General features: G+C 38.8%; 1 protein-coding gene across 2 annotated transcripts in view; it reads left to right on the top strand.

Annotated features, from left to right (window-relative positions):
- PSEN1 (presenilin 1) overlaps positions 1-20988 on the top strand; it is a 70762-nt gene that overhangs the window by 19982 nt on the left and 29792 nt on the right. For both annotated transcript variants that reach the window (XM_026519570.4, XM_026519569.4), the window contains exons 4-5: positions 15085-15338; positions 17398-17539. In XM_026519570.4, coding sequence (XP_026375355.2) covers positions 15085-15338; positions 17398-17539 — 396 coding nt within the window. The remainder of the gene's footprint in view (positions 1-15084; positions 15339-17397; positions 17540-20988) is intronic.

The raw sequence follows: 20988 nt of genomic DNA, 5'->3' as shown, positions 1-20988 counted from the left end.
TTTTGGTCTAGGGTTTGGGAGCCAATATATTGGGTGAAGAAATAAAGGGAACGTGACATCAGAGAAAAATGATTAGATTTAAAAACTGAATATTCAGTATTTTTATTCATGTTTATTCTGACCCAAAATTTCTAGACCTTTAAGAAAGAAATTATCAGTAGCCTTTTTGATTTACAGTAGAAAAAAAATCAGTCATTTATAATTGAAAAAGAAGCCTTAAAGTAGTAATCCATTGAGGGATCAATAATCATATAAAGCAATTGCTGAAGAACACTTAATGTAAGTCTGCTACCTTCAACTGCTAAATTTACATTAAAGTATGTTTAGTCTTGGAGTGTCTGGGTGGCTCAGTCCGTTAAGCCTCTGACATTTGATCCCATCTCAGGTCTTGATCTCAGGGTTGTGAGCTTGAGCCCTGCACTGGGCTCCATGCTGGGCATGGAGTCTACTTAAAAAAGAGAGGGAAAAAAAAGGTATGTTTAGTCTTTATAAATAAAGGTTATCTGCGTTATCTTTTTTTGAATTCAAAACATTAAATGCAAAGAACTTTATTAAGTTGTTAGCAAATCATAGACTGGCAGAACTAACCTCATTGTCTAAATGATGGTGGGTCACTTTTTTTTAAGTGTGAGTAATTCTATAAAATTAAGTAGCAGACAGACCTATAAGCTATTTAGTGTTTAAATACTTGGGACCTTGAGAAAATAAATGAAAAGAGTGATCTAAATTTAAACTAAATTGGGCCCCCTAAGCCTTTGACAGTGTTATTATAGTGTTTATAGTAATGAATCTGTTTTCCCAGTTATGTCAAAATGAAGTAAGGAGAAATAAAACTTAGTCTTGATGACCTCCAGAGGAACATGCTTGCTTCTGCATGGGAGTAGTCAGAAATCTTTGGCACAGATCTTAAGAGTGTTAAAAACAAACAAACAAACAAAAAACCCTCTAGGTTCAAGACTAACACAACAGCCCCATAAATATTAAATGTTATCTTTAACCAGTTATATCAGCTGTTCAGGGAAATGGCAGCGTTCCTTGATGTTGGAGCAGTGGTTAAGCTCTGACTTCAGGGAATCATGAAACTTGGCCAGATGCTGGATGAAATTCTGTGTGCTGTTGGAAACATGTTGCCTATGATTAATAAATATTTTGAAGTGTTCCACATAACTTGCCAGTTCTTCAGTTAAGCCACTCTTCTAGTTTTTCCTATAGTTTGGGCTTAGGAGCTTCACATTTCTAAGTGTTGAAATCCAAACAATTTCCATAAAGTCTTATAGGATTGTTACTTTTTGTTATAAATAAATACCTATTTTAAGTAAGTAAATAATATGCAGACTATATAAGCACATCAACATACTGAAATGCATTGTAATTTTTTAGGCATTATTGATTGTTATTACATGGAAATGTATACATGACATAATATTAGATTAGAACAGTAGGACGCAATATTTGTGGACATTCATTGTAACTGTAAATATGTGTATGTTGAAAAACATTAGATTTTAGGGTGTAATAGAAATAAATTGTTTTCCTCATAAAATCATTTACATTCATATTCAACAGTATAAAATTATAAACTTAAGTGTGGCAATATCTGCCATGAATAAAGTAAAAAAATAAACTGTCAAAAGCTTATAATGCATAATGACAGGTAAATCTTAATATACAAAGAGTTCTTATGAAGTCAAAAGGAACATAAATAACTCAGTAACAGCATTGCCAAAGGATATGAGCAATATATAAGGAGGAAGAAGAAGAAATATAAATGTCAGTAAATACATGAAAAGACTAGTTGATCAACCTCCCTAATAATAAGAAACATAGAAATGAAAACTTTTTTTTACCTGTCAGTGAGCAAGGATTGAAAGCCGTTGCAACTGGCTCGGTCAATAGAACATGTGACTCTGAATCTCCGGGTGGTAAGTTCAAGCCTCACATTGGGTGTAGAGATTATTTATATTGTTAATTAAATAAAATCTTAAGAAAGAGAGAGAGAGAAAAGAAAAGAAAAAAGAAAAGAAAGAAACCCAATGCTACTAAACGTATGGGAAAATAGGCATTTTCAGGTGCTGCTCATGGGAGTTTAATTTGTGTTTATTTGGAGGCAAGTTGTCAATTAAGTCTGCAAATACACAGGCCTTTTGGAAATAATTTGGCAATTAAATTTAAAAATGCACATACCTTTGACTTAGGATTTCCACTTTTAGAAATTTATCCATAAAAATATTACCACAAGACTGCCAAGAACTGTAGACAAACGTATTTGATGAAACATTATGTGTAGCAATGAGAATTTTGAGATAATTTCAGTCTTGTGTTACTTACGGTTTATCCAGTCAGTACTATAAGATAATGATTAATAGTAGGATGACTAAACTGTCTGAATTGGATTCCCTGCTCTAGACCTTCTTAGCTCTGTGATTTTTTGCTAATTATCTGGCCTTGAAGCTTCAGTTTCTTTCTCTGTTAAGTGAAGTTTATAGTATTAATAAACTCAGAGTTTATTATCACCTGAAGTGCTTAGCATAGTGTCCTGCACATACGAGGTCAATAAGTCTTAGCAATTATTATCATAAGTGTCATTACTATGCTGCTATTATAATAGTTAAGATTGAGGTTTAATATACTGGCATAGAAAGGTGTCTGATATATTATTAAGTGACAAAAGCAAATTATAAACATGGCTTTAAAAAAACTAGAAGTATGGGGTGCCTGGCTGGCTCAGTCAGTGGAGCATGTGACTCTTGTTGACCTCCATGTTGTGAGTTCAAGCCTCATGATGGGTGTAGAGCTTACTTTAAAAAAATTTTTTAAATAAAAAATTAAAAATCTTAAAGTACTTAAGATTGCTTACAAAGATTAGGGAGGACACCTTCTATGTTAGAAACAAAAGTTTGTAATACTTTTTAAAACTTCTAAAAAATGTTTATAAACTTTTGTTTATAGTCTTTTTTTTTTTTAATTTTACTTATTAGAGAGCATGAGCAGGGGGAGGGTCAGAGGGAGAGGGAGAAGCAGACTCCCCACTGAGTGGGAAGCCCTACTCGGGGCTTGATCCTAGGACCCTGGGATCATGACCTGAGCTGAAGACGGGCAGCCTGTTTATAGTCTTTTAATTACAAAAATAAAACTTAAAAAAAAAAAGGGCAGGCAGAAAACAAGTTTAAGAAAACAACAACAGCCACTACACTGTGTTAAAAATACCTCCACAATTTTTGCTGCGTGAGAAATATTCTTGCTTGAGGGTCCACATGCCTTTGGTGGCTGGACTTACACTTGCATCACATTTTGAGATAAGAAGAAGGGAGAAAGAATTAAAAGGAAGCCTCTGACTTAATGGTGTAGGAGTCCAGGGGAATCTGGCTTCATAGGAACTCACTTCCCACATACTTACCACTTCCCATAGGACTCCACCCTCCCTGACACTTACAACATTTATATAGTGAGTAATCCTTCCTTCTGCCACTGAAATGAAATCATTTATAATGGCTACAGCACTTGTTTTTCTGAACCTTAAAAATAGCTTTTAAAGGCAAAACTATGAAGGCAGTAAAAAGACCAGTGGTTGCCCAGAGTTGTAGTGGGGAGAGAGATATAAATAGGCAGAATACGGAGGATTTTTAGGACAGTAGAACTATATGGTACTATGATGGATACATGTTACACATTTTTTAAAACCCATGGAATGTGTAACATGAGTGAACTCTAATGTAAACTATGGACTTTGGGTGATAATGGCATGTTAATGTAGATTCATTGATTGAAGAAATGTACCACTCTGGTATAGGATGTTAATGGCAGCAGGGGGGCAAGGGTAGTTGGTGGAGGCTGGGGGAGGCGGGGCAAGGGTATATGTGAACTCTGTACTTTCTGCTCACTTTTGCTGTGAACCTAAAACTGCTCTAAAAAGTAAAGTTTAGGGGCGCCTGGGTGGCTCAGTCGTTAAGCGTCTGCCTTCGGCTTAGGGCGTGATCCCAGCATTCTGGGATCGAGCCCCACATGAGGCTCCTCTGCTGGAAGCCTGCTTCTCCCTCTCCCACTCCCCCTGCTGTGTTCCCTCTCTCCCTGGCTATCTCTCTCTGTCAAATAAATAAATAAAAATCTTAAAAAAAAAATAAAAATAAATAAAAAGTAAAGTCTATTTTTTTCAAAGCTAGAAATGACCTACCTAGCTATACACACAGAAGGCCTTTATGTTCTTAATCTTTTAGAGGTATATGCTAAAATATTTACGAAGAAAATGATGTCTGAATTTGTCTCAATACTAGATGAGTGAAATGTGTGGGAAAATAGATGGAATGAGATTAGCCATGAGTTGTTAGTAATTGAAGCTGAGTAAAGTACACGTGGGACTTCATTTAACACTTCTGACAGTATTTGTCTTAACTTTTTCCATAATGAAAAGTTTTTTTTTTTAATTAGCCTTAAAAATAATGCTAAGTCATCATCTTAGTATTTAGCTGCCAGGATTTTTCATTTTGGAAATCACTTAGTAGTTCTAGTGTCATCCTCCTTTTTTTTTTTTTTTTAACATTTTATTTGAGAGGAGGGCGCATGTACACACGCGCACAAGAGAGAGCACAAGTGGTGGGGGTGGGGGAGTAGCAGGGGGCAGCTGCAGAGGGGGAGGGAGAAGCAGGCTCCCCGCTGAGCAAGGAGCTGGATGCGGGACTCTATTTCAAGACTCTGGGATCATGACCTGAGCCAAAGGCAGACGCTTAACCAACTGAGCCGCCCAGGTGCCCCTAGAGTCATCCTCCTTTTTTAACAGTTTCAAAGTACCTACACACCCCTTTTGAGAAAGACACTTATTTTTTTTATTGAGGTGTAATTGGCATACAGTAAACTACCCTTATTTAAAGTATACAATTTAATAAGTTTTGATATTTGTATATATGCCCTTGAAATCACCACCACAGTCAAGATAATGAACTTAATCACCCCCAGAAGTTTCCTTGTGTTCCTTTGCAGTCTGTCCCTTTTGGCTCTCCCCAGCTCTTCCTCATCCCCAGGCAACTACTGATCAAGTTTTTGTCAATATACTCTAGTTTTCATTTCCTTGACATTTGTACAAATGGGATCATACAGTACATATTCTTTTGCCTGGCTTCTTTCATTCAGTATAATTATTTTGAGATTCAGCAGTGGCATAGCGTGTATCAACTGTTTATTCTTTTTTACTCCTGAGTTGTATTCCATTATATGGATATACCACAGTTTTTTATCCATTTATTTGTTGATGGATATTTTGTTTCCAGTTTGGGGTTGTTATCAATGAGGCTGTTACAGACATTGATATACAAATAATTAAATGGACATATACTTTCATTTATTTTGAGTAAATAAGAGTAGAATATGATCCAATGGAATAGGTATAGATTTAACTTTTTGAGGTATTGTCAAACAGTTTTCAAATTGGTTGTAGAATTTTGTACCAGAATTTTATAAGAATTCAGTTCTTCCACTTGGTATACTTGGTGCAGTCAGTCTTTTTAATTTTGTAGCCCTTCTAGAGGGTATATAGTAATATCTCATTGTAGTTTTAATTTACATTTTTCTGAATAATGATGGTAAGTATCTTTTCATGTGCTTATTGGTCATCCTAATATCTTTGGTGAAGTGTCTGTTCCAATCTCTTTCCCAATTTTTAAATTGGGTCGTTTGTTTTCTTAGTGAGTTTTGAGAGTTCTTTATATATTGTGGATACAAGTCCTCTACAGTATATATGCTTGGCAAACATTTTCTCCCAGTCTGTGGCTTGTCTTTTTCTTTTTTCTTTTCTTTTTTTTTAAGATTTTATTTATTTGTTTGACAGAGAGAGAGACAGCCAGCGAGAGAGGGAACACAAGCAGGGGGAGTGGGAGAGGAAGAAGCAGGCTCATAGCGGAGGAACCTGACGTGGGGCTAGATCCCATAACGCCGGGATCACGCCCTGAGCCGAAGGCAGACACTCAACCGCTGTGCCACCCAGGCGCCCCTGTCTTTTTATTTTCTTAACAGTGTTTTTTGAGAAGTGGAAATAGGTCAATTTAGATATTGACGGAAGTCCCTTTTATCAACTTCTGTGGCTCTTTTTTTGGGTGTCATCTAAGAAATCTTTGCCTAATTCAGGTTCTCAAAAGTTTGTTTATACATTTTCTTCTGGAAACTTGATATGTTTAAGTCTATATAGTATAATTTTTTGTACATCATGTGAGATGTGGGTCAACATTCATTTATCTCCTTTTGGATTTCCAGTTGTTTCGGTACCGTTTGTTGAAAAAGATACCCTTTCTCCACTAAATTGCCTTTGCATCTTTGGCAAAAATCAGTTGTCCATATGTGTCATTCTGCTTCTGAGCTTTCTGGTCTGTTCTGTTGGTCTCTTTGTCTATCTTTGTGCCAATACTACATTTCCTTGCTTATTGTAACTGTATAAGAAGACTTAAAATCAAGAAACATTAGTTCTCCAACTTTGGAAGTTGTTTCAGATTGCCTTAGTCTTTTGTATTTCCATATGAATTTTGCAGACATTTCTACAAAAAAAGCCTGCTAGAATTTTGATTGAGATTGCATTGAATCTATAGATCAATTGGAAGTGAGGTGTTGGTAGAATTGACACCTTAACAAGAATGAGTCTTTCAGTCCATGAACACAGTATATCTGCACATTTATTTAGGTCTTTAAATTTTTTTTTTTTTTTTAAAGATTTTATTTATTTATTTGACAGGGATAGAGACAGCCAGCGAGAGAGGGAACACAAGCAGGGGGAGTGGGAGAGGAAGAAGCAGGCTCATAGCGGAGGAGCCCGACATGGGGCTCGATCCCGTAACGCCGGGATCACGCCCTGAGCCGAAGGCAGACGCTTTAACCACTGTGCCACCCAGGCGCCCCGGTCTTTAAATTTTTTTAATTGTGATATAAAATATAAGATAAAATTTAAAATTTACTATCTTAACCATTTTTTTTTAAAGATTTTATTTATTTGACAGAGATAGAGACAGCCAGCGAAAGAGGGAACACAAGCAGGGGGAGTGGGAGAGGAAGAAGCAGGCTCATAGCAGAGGAGCCTGATGTGGGGCTCGATCCCAGAACGCCGGGATCACGCCCTGAGCTGAAGGCAGACGCTTAACCGCTGTGCCACCCAGGCGCCCCTATCTTAACCATTTTTAAGTGTATAGTTCAGTAGTGTTGACTGTATTCACGTTGTGGTGCAACAGATCTCTAGAACTTTTTCAAAAACTTGCAAAACTGAAACTCTTTACCCATTGAAGAACAGCTCCTCATTTCCCGCTCTCTGCACTCCCTAGCAGTCCCAATTATGCTTTCTGGTTTTTTTTTTTTTTTTTTTTTTTTTTTTTTTTTTTTTGAGATGGACTGCTTTAGATATTCAGTAAGTGGAATCATACAACATTTGTCTTTTTGTGACTTACTTATTTCATTTAATATAATGTGCTCAAACTTTCATCCATGTTTTAGCATGTGACAAGATTTTCTTCTCTTTTAAGGCTGAATAATATTCCATTGTACATATGCACCACATTTTTCTCTGTCTGCTGATGGACATTTGAGGTGCTTCTGTTTCTTGGCTCTTGTGAATAATGCTGCAGTGACCATGGATGTGCAAATATAAATATCTCCTTAAGATACTGCTTTTAATTCTTTTGGCTATAAGCCCAGAAGTAGGGTTGCTGGATCATAAGATAATCCTGTTTTTAATCTTTTGTCCATAATAGCCATGCTGTTTTATATTCCTACCAATAGTGCACAAGAATTTCAATTTCTTTGCATCCTTGCTAATCCTTGTTATTTTTTTGATAGTAGCCATCCTCATGGGTGTAAGATGGTATCTCCTTGTTGTTTTGATTTGCATTTCTCTAATGATTAGTGATCTTGAACATCTTTTCATATGCTTATTGGCCTTTTGTATATGTCCTTTGGAGAAGTGTGGGATGGAGCCCCACACTGGGCTCCCTGCTCAGCGGGGAACCTGCTTCTCCCTCTCCCTCTGCTGCTCCCTCTGCTTGTGCTCCCTTGCTTTCTGTCAGATAAATAAATAAAATCTTTTAAAAAAATAAAATGAAATTAAAAATAAAATCAGATTTTTTGTTGTTATTGTATTGTAGGAATTCTTTATATATTCTGGATATTTACCCTCTTATCAGATACATAATTTACAAAAATTTTCTCCCATTCTGTGGTTTCCTTTTTATTCTGTTGGTTGTTTCTCTGATGCAAAGACGTTTTAAAATTTGGTATAGTTTCATTTGTCTATTTCTGCTTTTGTTCTTTCATTTCTCTTAGCAAATATTTTGTAGTTTTCAGTGTACAAGTATATTTGGGGCTCCCCAGGATCTTGCTCGTGTTCAGTGAATAGCTAGAAGAACTGACCGAATTCAGAAAAGCTGTTAACACTCACTGGTTATACTCACTGGCTATAGTTTATTACAGAGAAAGAATACAAATTAAAATTAGCAGATAAACACATTGTAGGGCAGAGTCCAAGAGATACCAGGCATGAACTTCCAGTTTTGTTCTCCTAGCAGAGTCGTAGGAACAGTGCTTAATTCTCCCAGGAACATGCACAGTGTTGCTGACCAGGAAGCTTACTTGAGCTTTGGTGTCCAGGAGTTTTACTGGGGGCTAGTCCTGTAGACCACAGTTCTCTAGCCCCTCCCAAGGTCAAGCAGATACTTTGTGGCCCAAGACCTTCACCATAGATCACGTTGTTAGCAGTGTGGCCCAAAGCCTCATGTAAATAAAAACACTCTTAACAGGCGGGATATTCCAAGGGCTTAGAGGTTATCTCCCAGGAACCAGGCCAAGTCTTTCTTTGGCATGTGCCAGGCTTGGCCATCCCTGACCTATTGCGTTAATCCCTCACTACACAATAGGCCTTTCACATCTTTTCATCCTTTAGGTCTCAGCTCAGATGTCACTTCCTCAGAAAGGTATTCTCTGGCTACACGATCTAAAAGTAGTCACATCCCACATATTTTTTTATCCCATCACCCTGTTACAGTACTATTCCAGCTCTAATTATCTTGTTTAGTATCTCTCTCCTCCTGCTTGAAATCAGTTCATGAGAACAGAGACCTTATCTGTCTTTTCGACTGCTGTATCCCTGGCATTCAATTTTTTAAAAAATTAATAAGTGTAGTGATTAAACCTAGAAACTAAAAGTACCATAAGCCAATGGCAAAGGATATGAATACTTAGTTCATAGAAAAAAATGCTCATCTTTCCTAATAATAAAAGAAGTTACACCGTGTTCGCATATTTAACCTATCAGATTGGTAAAAATCCAAGCATTTCATAGCTTACTTTGTTGATAAGGGCTTATTGAAATAGGAACTCTCCTATACTGCTGAGTCTTTAAACTGGTACAGCCCTTAGGGAGGGTGATTTGGCAATACATATCAGGATTTTAAATGCGTATATACTTTGACCCAGTAGTTTCACTTCAGGAAACTTACCCTACAGATAACGCTTCGTACATGTGCAATAACTTGGGGCATTCATTTTAGCAGTGTGTGTAAATGGCAAAAAGTTGGAAGCATGTTTATAGCAGTAATGTCCGCAACAGCCAAAATATGGAAAGACCCAGATGTCCATCCACAGATCAGATGAATGGATGGATAAAGAAGATGTGGGGTGTGTGTGTGTAATGGAATGTTACTCTGCCATCAGAAAGAATGAAATTTTGCCAGTTGCAACGATGTGGATGGAACTAGAGGGTATTATACTAGGTGATGTAAGTCAGAGAAAGACAAATACCATATGATTTCACTCGCATGTGGAATTTAAGAAACAAAACAGATGACCATAGGGAAAGGCAAGGAAAAATAAGATGAAAATAGGGAGGCAAACCATAAAAGACACTTAACTCAGGGAAACAAACTGAGGGTTGCTGGAGAGGAGGTGGGTAGGGGGATAGGATAATTGGGTGATGGGCATTAAGGAGGGTGCTTGATGTAATGAGCACTGCATGTGATATGCAACTGATGAATCACTAAATTCTATCCCTGAAACTGATAATGCAGTATATGTTAACTAAATTGAATTTAATTTAAAAAAAGAAAGAAAAAAGTTGGAAGCAAGTTAAATGTCCATCATTAGGGGATTGGCCTAATAAATTATGATACTTTCATATACTGGCTATGTAGCTGGTTTGAAAAGGTTTTTTTCGGGACACCTGGGTGACTCGGTCGTTGAGCGTCTGCCTTCGGCTCAGGTCATGATCTCAGGGTCCTGGGATTGAGCCCCACGTTGAGCTCCCTGCTCAGTGGGGAGCCTGCTTCTCCTCCCTCTGCCTGCTGCTTCTCTGCTCCTGCTTGCTCGCTCGCTGGCTCTCTATCAAATAAATAAATAAAATCTTTTTAAAAAAATAAATAATTTAAAAATAAAAAGTTGTTTTTCAAAGAATAAGGATGTACTTTATGTACTGATGTATAAAAAATCTCTAAGACACATAGTTAAGCAAAGAAAGCAGAGTGTAGGAGAGTGCATTTATTGTACTACCATTTGTGTAAAAAAAGGGAAATGAGACTCTGTACTTGTATTTGCTTGTATATACATCAAGAAACTTTGCAGAGAACAATGACAGTGGTAACCTGGGGCATTAGACAACGAAGTAGAGAGTTATGTGGGAGTTTTTTTTATGTTATTCCTTGTTATATTCTTTGCTTTAGAGTCATGTGAAAATTTTACCTGTTTAAATAAATTGTATTTTAAAGAAATTGAAGCATATAGTCAATTTAAAAAATAGTATCCAAAGTACTATAAAGAGAAAGGGTGCATTAAGCAGTGCTCTAGCATCCGATATCAGCTTCAAGGGTGGGGCAGGGTGGGGTTGGCTCATGTTCATTATAAACCAGAACATCCAGTTGAGTACTGTGAATGAACATATTATGATTGCTGCTTTCATGCTAGACTTACCCAATTCAACTGTTCCTGTAGCCTAATAGGACAGCTGTGGTGCCGTAGAAAGAACACAGATTTCAAAGCAAGAGACTTGAATTTGATTCCTGTGTCTGCTGTTTTCTGGCCTTGAGATTTTGGACAAATTGTTTTAATGTTTATCTACCAAAACCTCTCGATATATACAAAGAATAAATGAAATAATGTGAGCGTGCTTTGTAAATTATCAAATACTATATAAAGAGAGCTATTATTATCATTTGTATTTTGGTCTATAGTGCACAGTAATCAACCCATTAAGTTGGTCATAATTGTATTGCTGAACATTAGTCACAAACAAAACATTCTTAGCATATGACTTAGTCACCTCCTTCAAAGAAAACAGAAGTACGAATTTCCTCAACTCTGCTCTTGAGCTGTCTGTCACACTGTGTCCCTGTCCTCCAGAGCCTACTTTGCCGTCCCACTGGACTTTGGTCACTCCTGTAACTGTGTTCAGCAAAAAATACCTTTCTTAGGTGTATGTATTTCTATCTTTTGTGCTTTGGAATAGTTTCCTTTCTGTTCCTCATAAGGTTTAAATCTTCATACTTTCTGTGTGAGGTCAAGAAGTTACTTCCTGACCTCCAGACTGAGGTAAAGGGCACCAGTTCCTTTGTAAAGCCAACTCTTCTCTCTTCTGCTCCCCTCCACTTATCCCCTGCCCTATTCTATGAGTTATCATCTCCCTGTCTTGTACCCTCAGTCTCTTCTGCTGGTCCTGACTCTCTGCTTTGACCTGACAAGTATGCTCAAGTCTAACATCCCTAAAATGTTTTCAAATGTGAATCCCTTCTGTTGTCACATCTTTTATTTTTTTTGCTTCGAAGAATGATTGCCTTTAACTCCTCAGTTTCCATTCATTCCCCAGTTCATTATGATTTGTGATCTCATTTCCCTCTTAACTGTTTTACTTTTGTAAAAATATTGGCCAACTTCCCCCTGCTAAATTCAGTGGCTTTTCAGCTCTCATACTGCCTGACTGTTGATGACACGTCTGAAATGTACTCCTTCGTCTGCTGTGACGTACTGTTCCTGGGATTTCTTCCCTCTCCCCTATTTTTCTCTTAATCTCTTTGGCTGGTTTTTATCCTGTCACCTGCTGCTGAAGCTTAGGGGTTATTGACTTCTCTCCTTGGTTGTCATCCCACTCTGTTTTTCTTTCCACAGTTGTTGCATTACATAATGGCCAAGTCCGTATTGTTCTGCTTCCCATCTATACTCTCTTCCTGAGATTTCATCCATTTCCATAACTGTAGAAAATAATGAGTCCCCCATCTCTACCTTTTTTTCTTTTTTCTTTCTTTTCTTTTTTTTTTTTTTTTTTTTAGATTTTATCCATTTATTTAACAGAGAGACAGCCAGCGAGAGAGGGAACACAGGCAGGGGGAGTGGGAGAGGAAGAAGCAGGCTCCCAGCAGAGGCACCTGATGTGGGGCTCGATCACAGGACTCCGGGACCACACCCTGAGCCGAAGGCAGATACTTAACGACTGAGCCACCCAGGCGCCCCTCCCCCACCTCTACCCTTGGACTTTGCTCACTGGTTGCAGACACCTCACATTCACCTATCTCCCTAATTAAAATAGCTCTTCTCTCCTGTCTGCTCATCTTCTTGTGTTCCCTGCCCCATCAGTGCCATCATCACCTTCCCAGTCCCTTATGCCAGAAACCTCCAGGATCATCCTTGACTCCTTCCTGACCATCACATGTAATTTGCCACGAAGCCCTGTCAGTTCTGCTTCTGTAATATCTTTCTCATACATCTCCTTGATTTCATTGCCACTCAGTCAGGTTTCTTTAAAACGAATCGTAATCTAATGTGTCACTACCTCAACCTTAACAATTTTTATGACTTTTTATTGCCTACAGGACAAAGTCTAAAGTCCCTTGGCATGGCAAATGAGATTTTTTACAACCTATTCCTAACCTTTCCTGCCACTAGCCCTGACAAACTGTGTTCCCCAGCCAATGCAGGAGTATTCACTGGTTTTCTGTGTAGGCCTAGCTTTTTTTTTTTTTTTCCAAAGATTTTAATTTATTCGACAGACAGAAAGACAGCCAGCGAGAGAGGGAACACAAGCAGGGGGAGTGGGAGAGGAAGAAGCAGGCTCCCAGCAGAGGAGCCTGATGCGGGGCTCGATCCCAGGGATCCAGGATCACGCCCTGAGCCGAAGGCAGACGCTTAACGACTAAGCCACCCAGGCACCCCAGGCCTTGCTTTTCAGTTTCACACCTCTGCACCACTGTCATGTCTCTGCTTGGAGTCCATTCACCTTCCACTCACTTTTCTCAGAAATCGTATCTTGATGCTGCCTTTCTGGACCACACAGCATGATCAGTCCTGCAGCACTTCATCCATGTCTCTGATATAATGTTTATCCTATATTAAAGCTAACATCTTCTTAAGGACAGCATCTAGATCTTTTTAGTTTCGGTATTGCCATAGCACAATACCTGGAATATAGAATTTTGATAATTGCGTATGGAATGAATATATTCAAAGTAAAGTAAAAGAGAACTCAGCCCACACTGAATTTGCATAGTTCCCTTGTTTTCTTGTGAACAGCACATCAAGAGGTAGTTAAGAGCTTGATTTCTGTAGTTGGGCATGCCTGGGTTCAAACCCTCTCTGTAATGCTTCCTAGCTGTGCCATTTCCCCACCTACAAAGTGGTGATGACGGGGTGGCTGTAAGAATTTAATGTAAGGCACATATCACAATCTGCAGTACATTGTAATCATTTTAAGCTATTATTGAGAGTGTAATGTATTTTTAATGAATAACAGTAATAGTCATACTCTGTAGTCCAAAATGAGGTGAAAGGGTGGAATGTTCTTACATGATCTTCCTAAGAGAACCTGTTCTTAACCAAGCTGATGACATTTTACCAGCAACAGTGACTATCAGTCTGCTTTCCTCTCCTATTCTATACTTATCCAGGAGGAAGAGTGCTGTTCTTTTCCTCCTCTTATCTATTATTTTTATTATTGTTATTAATGTTCTTGACATTCACTCTCCCCTTTACAAAAAGTTGAGTTTTAGATAGGAACAGTGATCCCAAAAAGGAAGTTAAACTTGAAGAGTAAGAAAGGGTAAATCCAGGATAAGGATGAAAGTGGTGTTTGGATTAAGAGACTGAGGAAAGTAGAATCTAAGAAAGGTTCCAGTTTCATTCCGTCATTCGTCAAATATTTATTTTTCCCTCACTCTATACAGGGCAAGGTGGGGATGCCTCTGGCTGGAGGGACATCAGAATTGTATAAGCCCTAATTTCTCTCTGTAAAGATTTTTAGAAATCTTCTAAATAATTTTTTGAAATAATTGTAGATTTACATGTACTTGTAAGAAATAATAGATCCCTAGTATATCAGTACAAAGATTTGAAGTCTTATCAATAATGAAGGTGAGTGGTGCCTGGCTGACTCCGTTGGTGGAGCGTGCAACTCTTGATCTCAGGGTCATGAGTTCGAGCCCCATGTTGGACATAGGGCCTACTTAAAAAAATTATGAAGGTGAGATAGTTCCTTGTATAACTGGTATGAAACCACAGGTAGAAAGCAGTTCATAATTTTGAAAAAGGTGAGATTGCTATGCTTACAGCTGTAGCAAATAAGGTTTCATGCAGGTATCAGTTTTTAAGCCAAACCTCAGAGGATGAGTACAGTTGTGTTAGGTTGAGAACAGCAGAGGAGAATGAGGCAAACCAAGAGTTGGGTGAGAGGGAGGACCTGGGTTCCTTCACCAAACAGCAACAAATCATCTAGACATTTGTCTGTTTGTTTATTTATTTAAGATTTTTATTTGTCAGAGAAAGAGCGCACAAGAAGGGGAGCGGCAGGCAGAGGGAGAAGCAGACTCTCCGCTGAGCAGGGAGCCCCATGCGACTCGATCCCAGGATGCTGGGATCATGACCTGAGCTGAAGGCAGATGCTTAACTGACTGAGCCACCCAGGCATCCTTCATCTAGACTTTTGCATTGCACACCTCTTGTGAATTGATTCTTTCTTGCCTCGAGTTTTTAGAACTCAAGTAATGATGGGCCTCTTCTTAATCACAGGTCTAATATTCCTTTTCTGTTTTTATAGCATACCTTGATTGTACTGAGTCTGACTTCTTGAAAAAGTTTCTCTTGTGCTTTTAGAATGATAATAGAGAACGGCATGAGCATAGCAGCGAAAGGCGGAGACGTGGCAACCCTGAGCCATTATCTAATGGACGACCCCAGGGTAACTCACGGCAGGTGGTGGAACAAGATGAAGAAGAAGATGAAGAGCTGACATTGAAATATGGCGCCAAACATGTGATCATGCTCTTTGTCCCTGTGACTCTCTGTATGGTGGTGGTCGTGGCTACTATCAAATCAGTCAGCTTCTATACCCGGAAGGATGGACAGCTGTATGTATGAGTGTTTTATTATTCTCAAGGCGGGTCTGGCTTTTCTTTGTAGTGTGTCATCGTCACTTTGGAGGCCTCTGCTCCGAAGGGGCGCAAAGGCTAGAGAGTGCTTCCTCTCTGATAGAGCAGTTGACAGAAAAAGGGATTATTATTTGATGCTTTAAGCAGAGAAAATGAGAGCTACAGAATTCTATTTCATATATGGTGTCATTGGTTAGGGCTGAATTTATTTGAAATTGAGCAGGGAAAGAGTTGAATATTAATCTTTTCCACCTCAAGGCCATTGGTCCCATTGTTCTTCTGCTAGAACATTCTTTTCTAGATTTGATGGATGAATTCTTATCATCCTTCTCATCTTTGCATAAATGTTAAGTCCTCAAAGGTAATTTCCCTGATCCTTGTAACAGAATTAGGTCCTTCCTGATACTCTTTCTCATAGCAGCCTGTTCTTTTTCACTTGTCACAATATGCAAATATATTATTTTTTTACATTATTTAAAGCCTGGTTTCCTTCTATACCGGAAGGCCTATGAGGACATATTGTTTCTATGGCTAGTTATGTAATAAATGCTCAGCAAAAAAAAGTTGCTAAGTGAAAGGATGAAGAATTCATGTAAGCTGGCATTCTCTAGACTCTTGGGGGGATTGTCGTGTAGATTCTCTGGTGCTGTTGGTATGAGCCCTTTGCCTTCAGGAAAAATGCTTTAATTCAGATTCACCTAGTTTTGTCTCTAGGACTCTGTAGGGCCCCTGTAGGGCTCAGAGTTTTAAATGAATTTTGGAATTTGAAATAACAAACTGTGTGGTGTTCTAAAAGCCAAACTTTTAAACTTTTTGGGAGAAGGGCTAAGATAAGAGTAAAGGGCAGGGGTTGGAGATAGCAGTCAAAAGAGACTGGGGAATATTATCTGTATCGCTTCGAATTAGTTTTGGCTATATATTATAGAATAGGGTTAGCAAGCCGTAGTCCACAGGACAGATCTGCCTGCCACCACCTATTTTTGTAAATAAAGTTTTATTGGAACATAATCATGTTAATTCATTTATATATTGTCTGTGGCTGCCTTCATACTACAGTGGCAGAATTCAGTGGTTACAACAGACAGCATATGACACACAGAACTTAAAATATGTACTCTTTAGTCCTTAACAGAAAGTTTCCTGTCCTGTTATAGGAAATCAAAACAACTGGTTTAAATGGTGTACATATTTTATCTCTCCCAGAGAGTGGTACAGGATGGTCAGTCCGGATTGGTAGTATGGCTTCACATTCCTCAAGGACTCAGGCTCCTTCTTTCCTTTTTCTTTGGCTTCTGTCCTTTAGGTTATTCAAGGTTCCTTATTGGTACTGGAGCCCCAGGCTTCAATTCAGACAACAGAAAGCAGGAAATAGTGGGGAGAAAGGGACCTAAGACTTATCTCTCAGCAGAATTAACACCTTTCTTAGAAGTTCCACACATCACATCCACTTAAAACTCATTGGCCATACTTTGTCTCATGGCCACACCTAACTGTAAGGGAGTCAGAAATAAAGTCTTTTAGTTGGGAACACTGGAACCTGGAATAAAAAAGTATGTATATGTGAATGAGAAACCAAGGGGAAGACGGGTAGGTGACGTTATATCAAAACAACTCCAGTTGCAGTCACCTTATAGGTGAAAAAAGTAATTGTAAGCCATTATATAAGCCACCTTCCTTTGAAGTACTTGTAGTTTAGGTAGTTTATGTGTACAGTCCAGTTCTTTAAACAAATCACTAATAAGCTGTGGAGAAAGAACATTTGACGAGTAACTATTTCAATATAAAGATCCACTAGATGGAGCCAGTGTCTGCCTCACAGAAGTCCACCTGTCCACATTTTAGATCTCGCCTTTTATTTTGAAGCACTTATTTTAGAGTATAGCTAATTTTCTTAGCTAAAATTCTTGGCTAGATTGCTGAGCTGGGAAAAAAGTCCTAAGATATCAGTTAAATCAAGGAAACAAAACTGGTGTTGGGGAGGGGTGTGGTTTGAGATATCCATTGACACTTTGGGCTTTTGTATTTTCTTTTATTATAGAATCTATACCCCATTCACGGAAGACACAGAGACCGTAGGGCAGAGAGCCCTGCACTCTATTCTGAATGCTGCTATCATGATCAGCGTCATAGTTGTCATGACTATTCTCCTGGTGGTTCTGTATAAATACAGGTGCTACAAGGTGAGTGTGAGATATGGAGCTTTGCTTTCCACTGTGTTCTTTTTGTGATTGGGTTTTCCTGTCATATACCTTACTTGGTCTAGTAGAGAAAAGGGCGTGATGTTCTAGAACTGATTTAATTTTTAGTTTTTTCCCCCTTATTGTAGAACATTTAAAAAACACAAAAAGATATAAATGAAAAATATTTTCATATCATATCACATTTTAAATGGTTTTAACATTTTGATTTGCAGTATACTTAGGACATTCCAGGTTATATCCTAAGACCTCTGTGAATTCCCTCATTCACAAATAGTACTATAGGATATAATTGTCCCTATAAAGTAATATAACTTAAAAAAATTCAGATTTTCCTGAGTGCAGACCACTAGAGCCTTCTTCAGACACTGGTGTTAAACTCATTGGTGACTGGTTATATTCCCATTTCTACATTGGGAGCCATCTATTCCCTTACTGTCTTTCCTGCAGTAGTACTAGTTCTTTCTTTGGGAAATAAGGGCAGGGGAGATTGTGTAGGAAAGACAGAGGCCCAACCCTCACAGCCTCTGCTCCCTTAACTCACCCTCTAGCTAATGGATTCATTCTTGAATTTTAGCCACCTGGCACGTATTTCAGATGCATGCCTCAGAGAAATCACGAATTATTACAAGTCATGAGACTTAAGGGTCTTTCTCAAATAGAAGAAATAAATGATAACTTTCCAAGTATTGAAGTCTACTCTATTTCCTTCTAGTATTTATTTCTATATATGTTTTAACATGGTTAAAATAAAACGTATAGTATGTGTCCTTTCTTAACTTTTACTTTGGCATAAGCATTTTTCCATATTTAAATTCTCAGAAAATATGTCTGAGAATACGACATTCTCAGAAAATATGTCTGGGGGCACCTGGGTGGCTTAGCTGTTAGACGTCTGCCTTCTGCTTGGTTCATGATTCCAGGGTCCTGGGATCGAGCCCTACATCAGGCTCCCTGCTCGGCGGGAAGCCTGCTTCTCCCTCTCACGCTCCCCTTGCTTGTGTCCTCTCTCGCTGTCTCTCTATATGTCTGAGGCTACGTAACATTTGACTCAATGAGTGTATTATAATTTACTTACCCTAATTTCCCTGATGTTGGACATTTAAGTCATTTCCATTTTTTTACTATTCTAAAAAACAACGAATGTTTTTATGGAGCTTTTTCAATTTTTCCCCAAATTATTTCCTTAGGGTAAAATCCTAGACACAGAATTTATGGGGCAAATTACCTACATTTTTAAAATTTTATTTTATTTATTTATTTGAGAGAGAGTGCAAGAGAGTGGGAGAGAGCATGAGTGGTGGGGAGGGGCAGAGGGAGAGGGAGAAGCAGACTCCCCGCTAAGCAGGGAGTCCACCATGGGACTTGATCCTAGGATCCTGGGATGATGACCTCAGCTAAAGGCAGATGCTTAACCCACTGAGCCACCTAGGTGCCCCTATCTACATATTTTTAATTATCATGGTGTGCAAAATTCCTTTTTTCAAAATGGTAGTATCAGTTTGTACTTACCACTAGTAGTGAATGAGACTGTCTTACCCTACCTTTACAAGCACTGAATTTTTGAAATTCTGTGCTAATTTTTATAAGTGAAACAAATGCCCTAATTTTGCATTTGGTTAATTACGAGTAAGATCAAATACCATTCCAGTGTTTACGAACTCAAAAATTATAGTTTAATCTTGCTTGTTGAACATCTGAGTGGGTGGAAGTGTTAACCCAAGTGATGACCATGGGCAGTCTGACATTAGCAGGTGGAAAAGATTTAAGACAGAGGTGTCTGTGGTGATGGGAAGTAGTCATCAATACTCAGAAAACCAAAGAGCAAATGATGTAAACCCATGCTGCAAAGCATTCTCCTCCCTCTGCTTAAATATCCTCATGACGGTTACTTTTTCTGTATATACGTGTTTACCTGCTAGTTCTGTTTCTCTGCTTTGTTGGACTCACTGTATGATTCTTTTCTTTTTAAAATATTTTATTTATTTATTTGAGAGAGAGAGCGTACAAGTGGGGAGAGGGGCAGAGAAGCAGACTCCCCACTGGGCAGGGAGCCCGATGCAGGGCTCAATCCCAGGGCCCTGCGGTCATGACCTGACCCGAAGGCAGATGCTTAACCGACTGAGCCACCCAGTTGCCCCTAACTTTATGACTCTTATCTGGGTTATATTCTACTTTCGTTCTTCACATTTTATGGGGAGTCTGTATCCTGTTTAGGGTCATATCCACACCTGCACACCTTAAGGATGGGCCCATAAGTTCATACCAGTTTTAAAAGTTTGCTTTCTTGAGCTTCCTTTCTGTGATCTCCCTGGTACTTTTTGGTTCTTTTGGACATCCCTGTTCCATTCCTCCAGCCAGAAAGCTGGTTTTATTTTACCACTGACAGGGCTAAGAAGTGGTAGGACAGAGAGAGAAATAAAGCCAGTGCCATCTGCCCCACTTTCTGGGAACTACAGCTCCTCCAGTTAGAGAGGAAGCTTCCCCTCCCTCTGAATTTTAGGCTCCTGCAACCCTCAATAACCACCCCCACAGGATTGTTTGAGAGCTGGGTGTGAGAGAATGGTGAAAGGAAAAAAGCCAGAAAGTGAGATTTTTGCATTCTCTTTTGATGTTAGGAGACCTCTTTCTTGTTGCTTATCCAGAACTAGGCTTCTCCTAGAGCTCTCACTAGCTTGCTAATGCCCATTCGGGGTTGCATTGAGTTCTGATGGAGGAGGGTAGTACTGGAGTGGAAAATGTGATACACTCACTTCTAATTCCCCAGCCCACCTGACTCTGTTCACTTGTCAGAGGCCTCACCTAGCAGCTGCATGCATATTCTGTCCAGCTTTTATGGTTGCATTCGGCAGGAGAGACAGGGTAGATGTGCTTTCACTCCATGGCACCTAGAGCCTGTCTCGATATATTTTGGTCAGTTTTGTGGATCTTTTAGTTATATCTCATTTTAGACAGTCTAATAAGGGTTTATTTTCAGCCACAGTCCCACATTTATTTGTTCATTTGTGTTGTTTTGTTTTGTTTTTTTAACGTTAAGTTCAAGTCTTAGCAGGCACAGCCAATTCTATACGAACAAGTTGTTTACTTTGATTCCTAGTGTAAAATAAAAGGAGCTTTTGAGTCAGAAATTCAGAAACTTGCCAGGACCTGTTTGGAAATAAACCTGGAGGATTTGTTATGTCAGTGGTTGGTTGTGCAATGTCTATGAGAAGCACAAGAAGCTAAAAGACCAGACAAACTTGAAAAAGGTAGAAACTGAAAAGGCAGTTAATTATTACATATCACAGTTATAGATGAAACTGTATAACTTACTAAAGCCACATGATTTCTGGCCTGGACAGTTCAGGGTTTAGAGGAGATGCTTGCTGTTCTGTACTGAAGCAGGGCTCTTTTCTTTCAGAGCCTTTAGCACAGGAAAGCTGAACTAGGGA

The sequence above is a fragment of the Ursus arctos genome, unplaced genomic scaffold (genome assembly GCF_023065955.2).
Source record: "Ursus arctos isolate Adak ecotype North America unplaced genomic scaffold, UrsArc2.0 scaffold_25, whole genome shotgun sequence".
Taxonomy (NCBI): Eukaryota; Metazoa; Chordata; class Mammalia; order Carnivora; family Ursidae; genus Ursus; species Ursus arctos.
The sequence above is the reverse complement of the archived record's forward strand: the minus strand, read 5'-3'. Positions and strand labels throughout refer to the sequence as shown.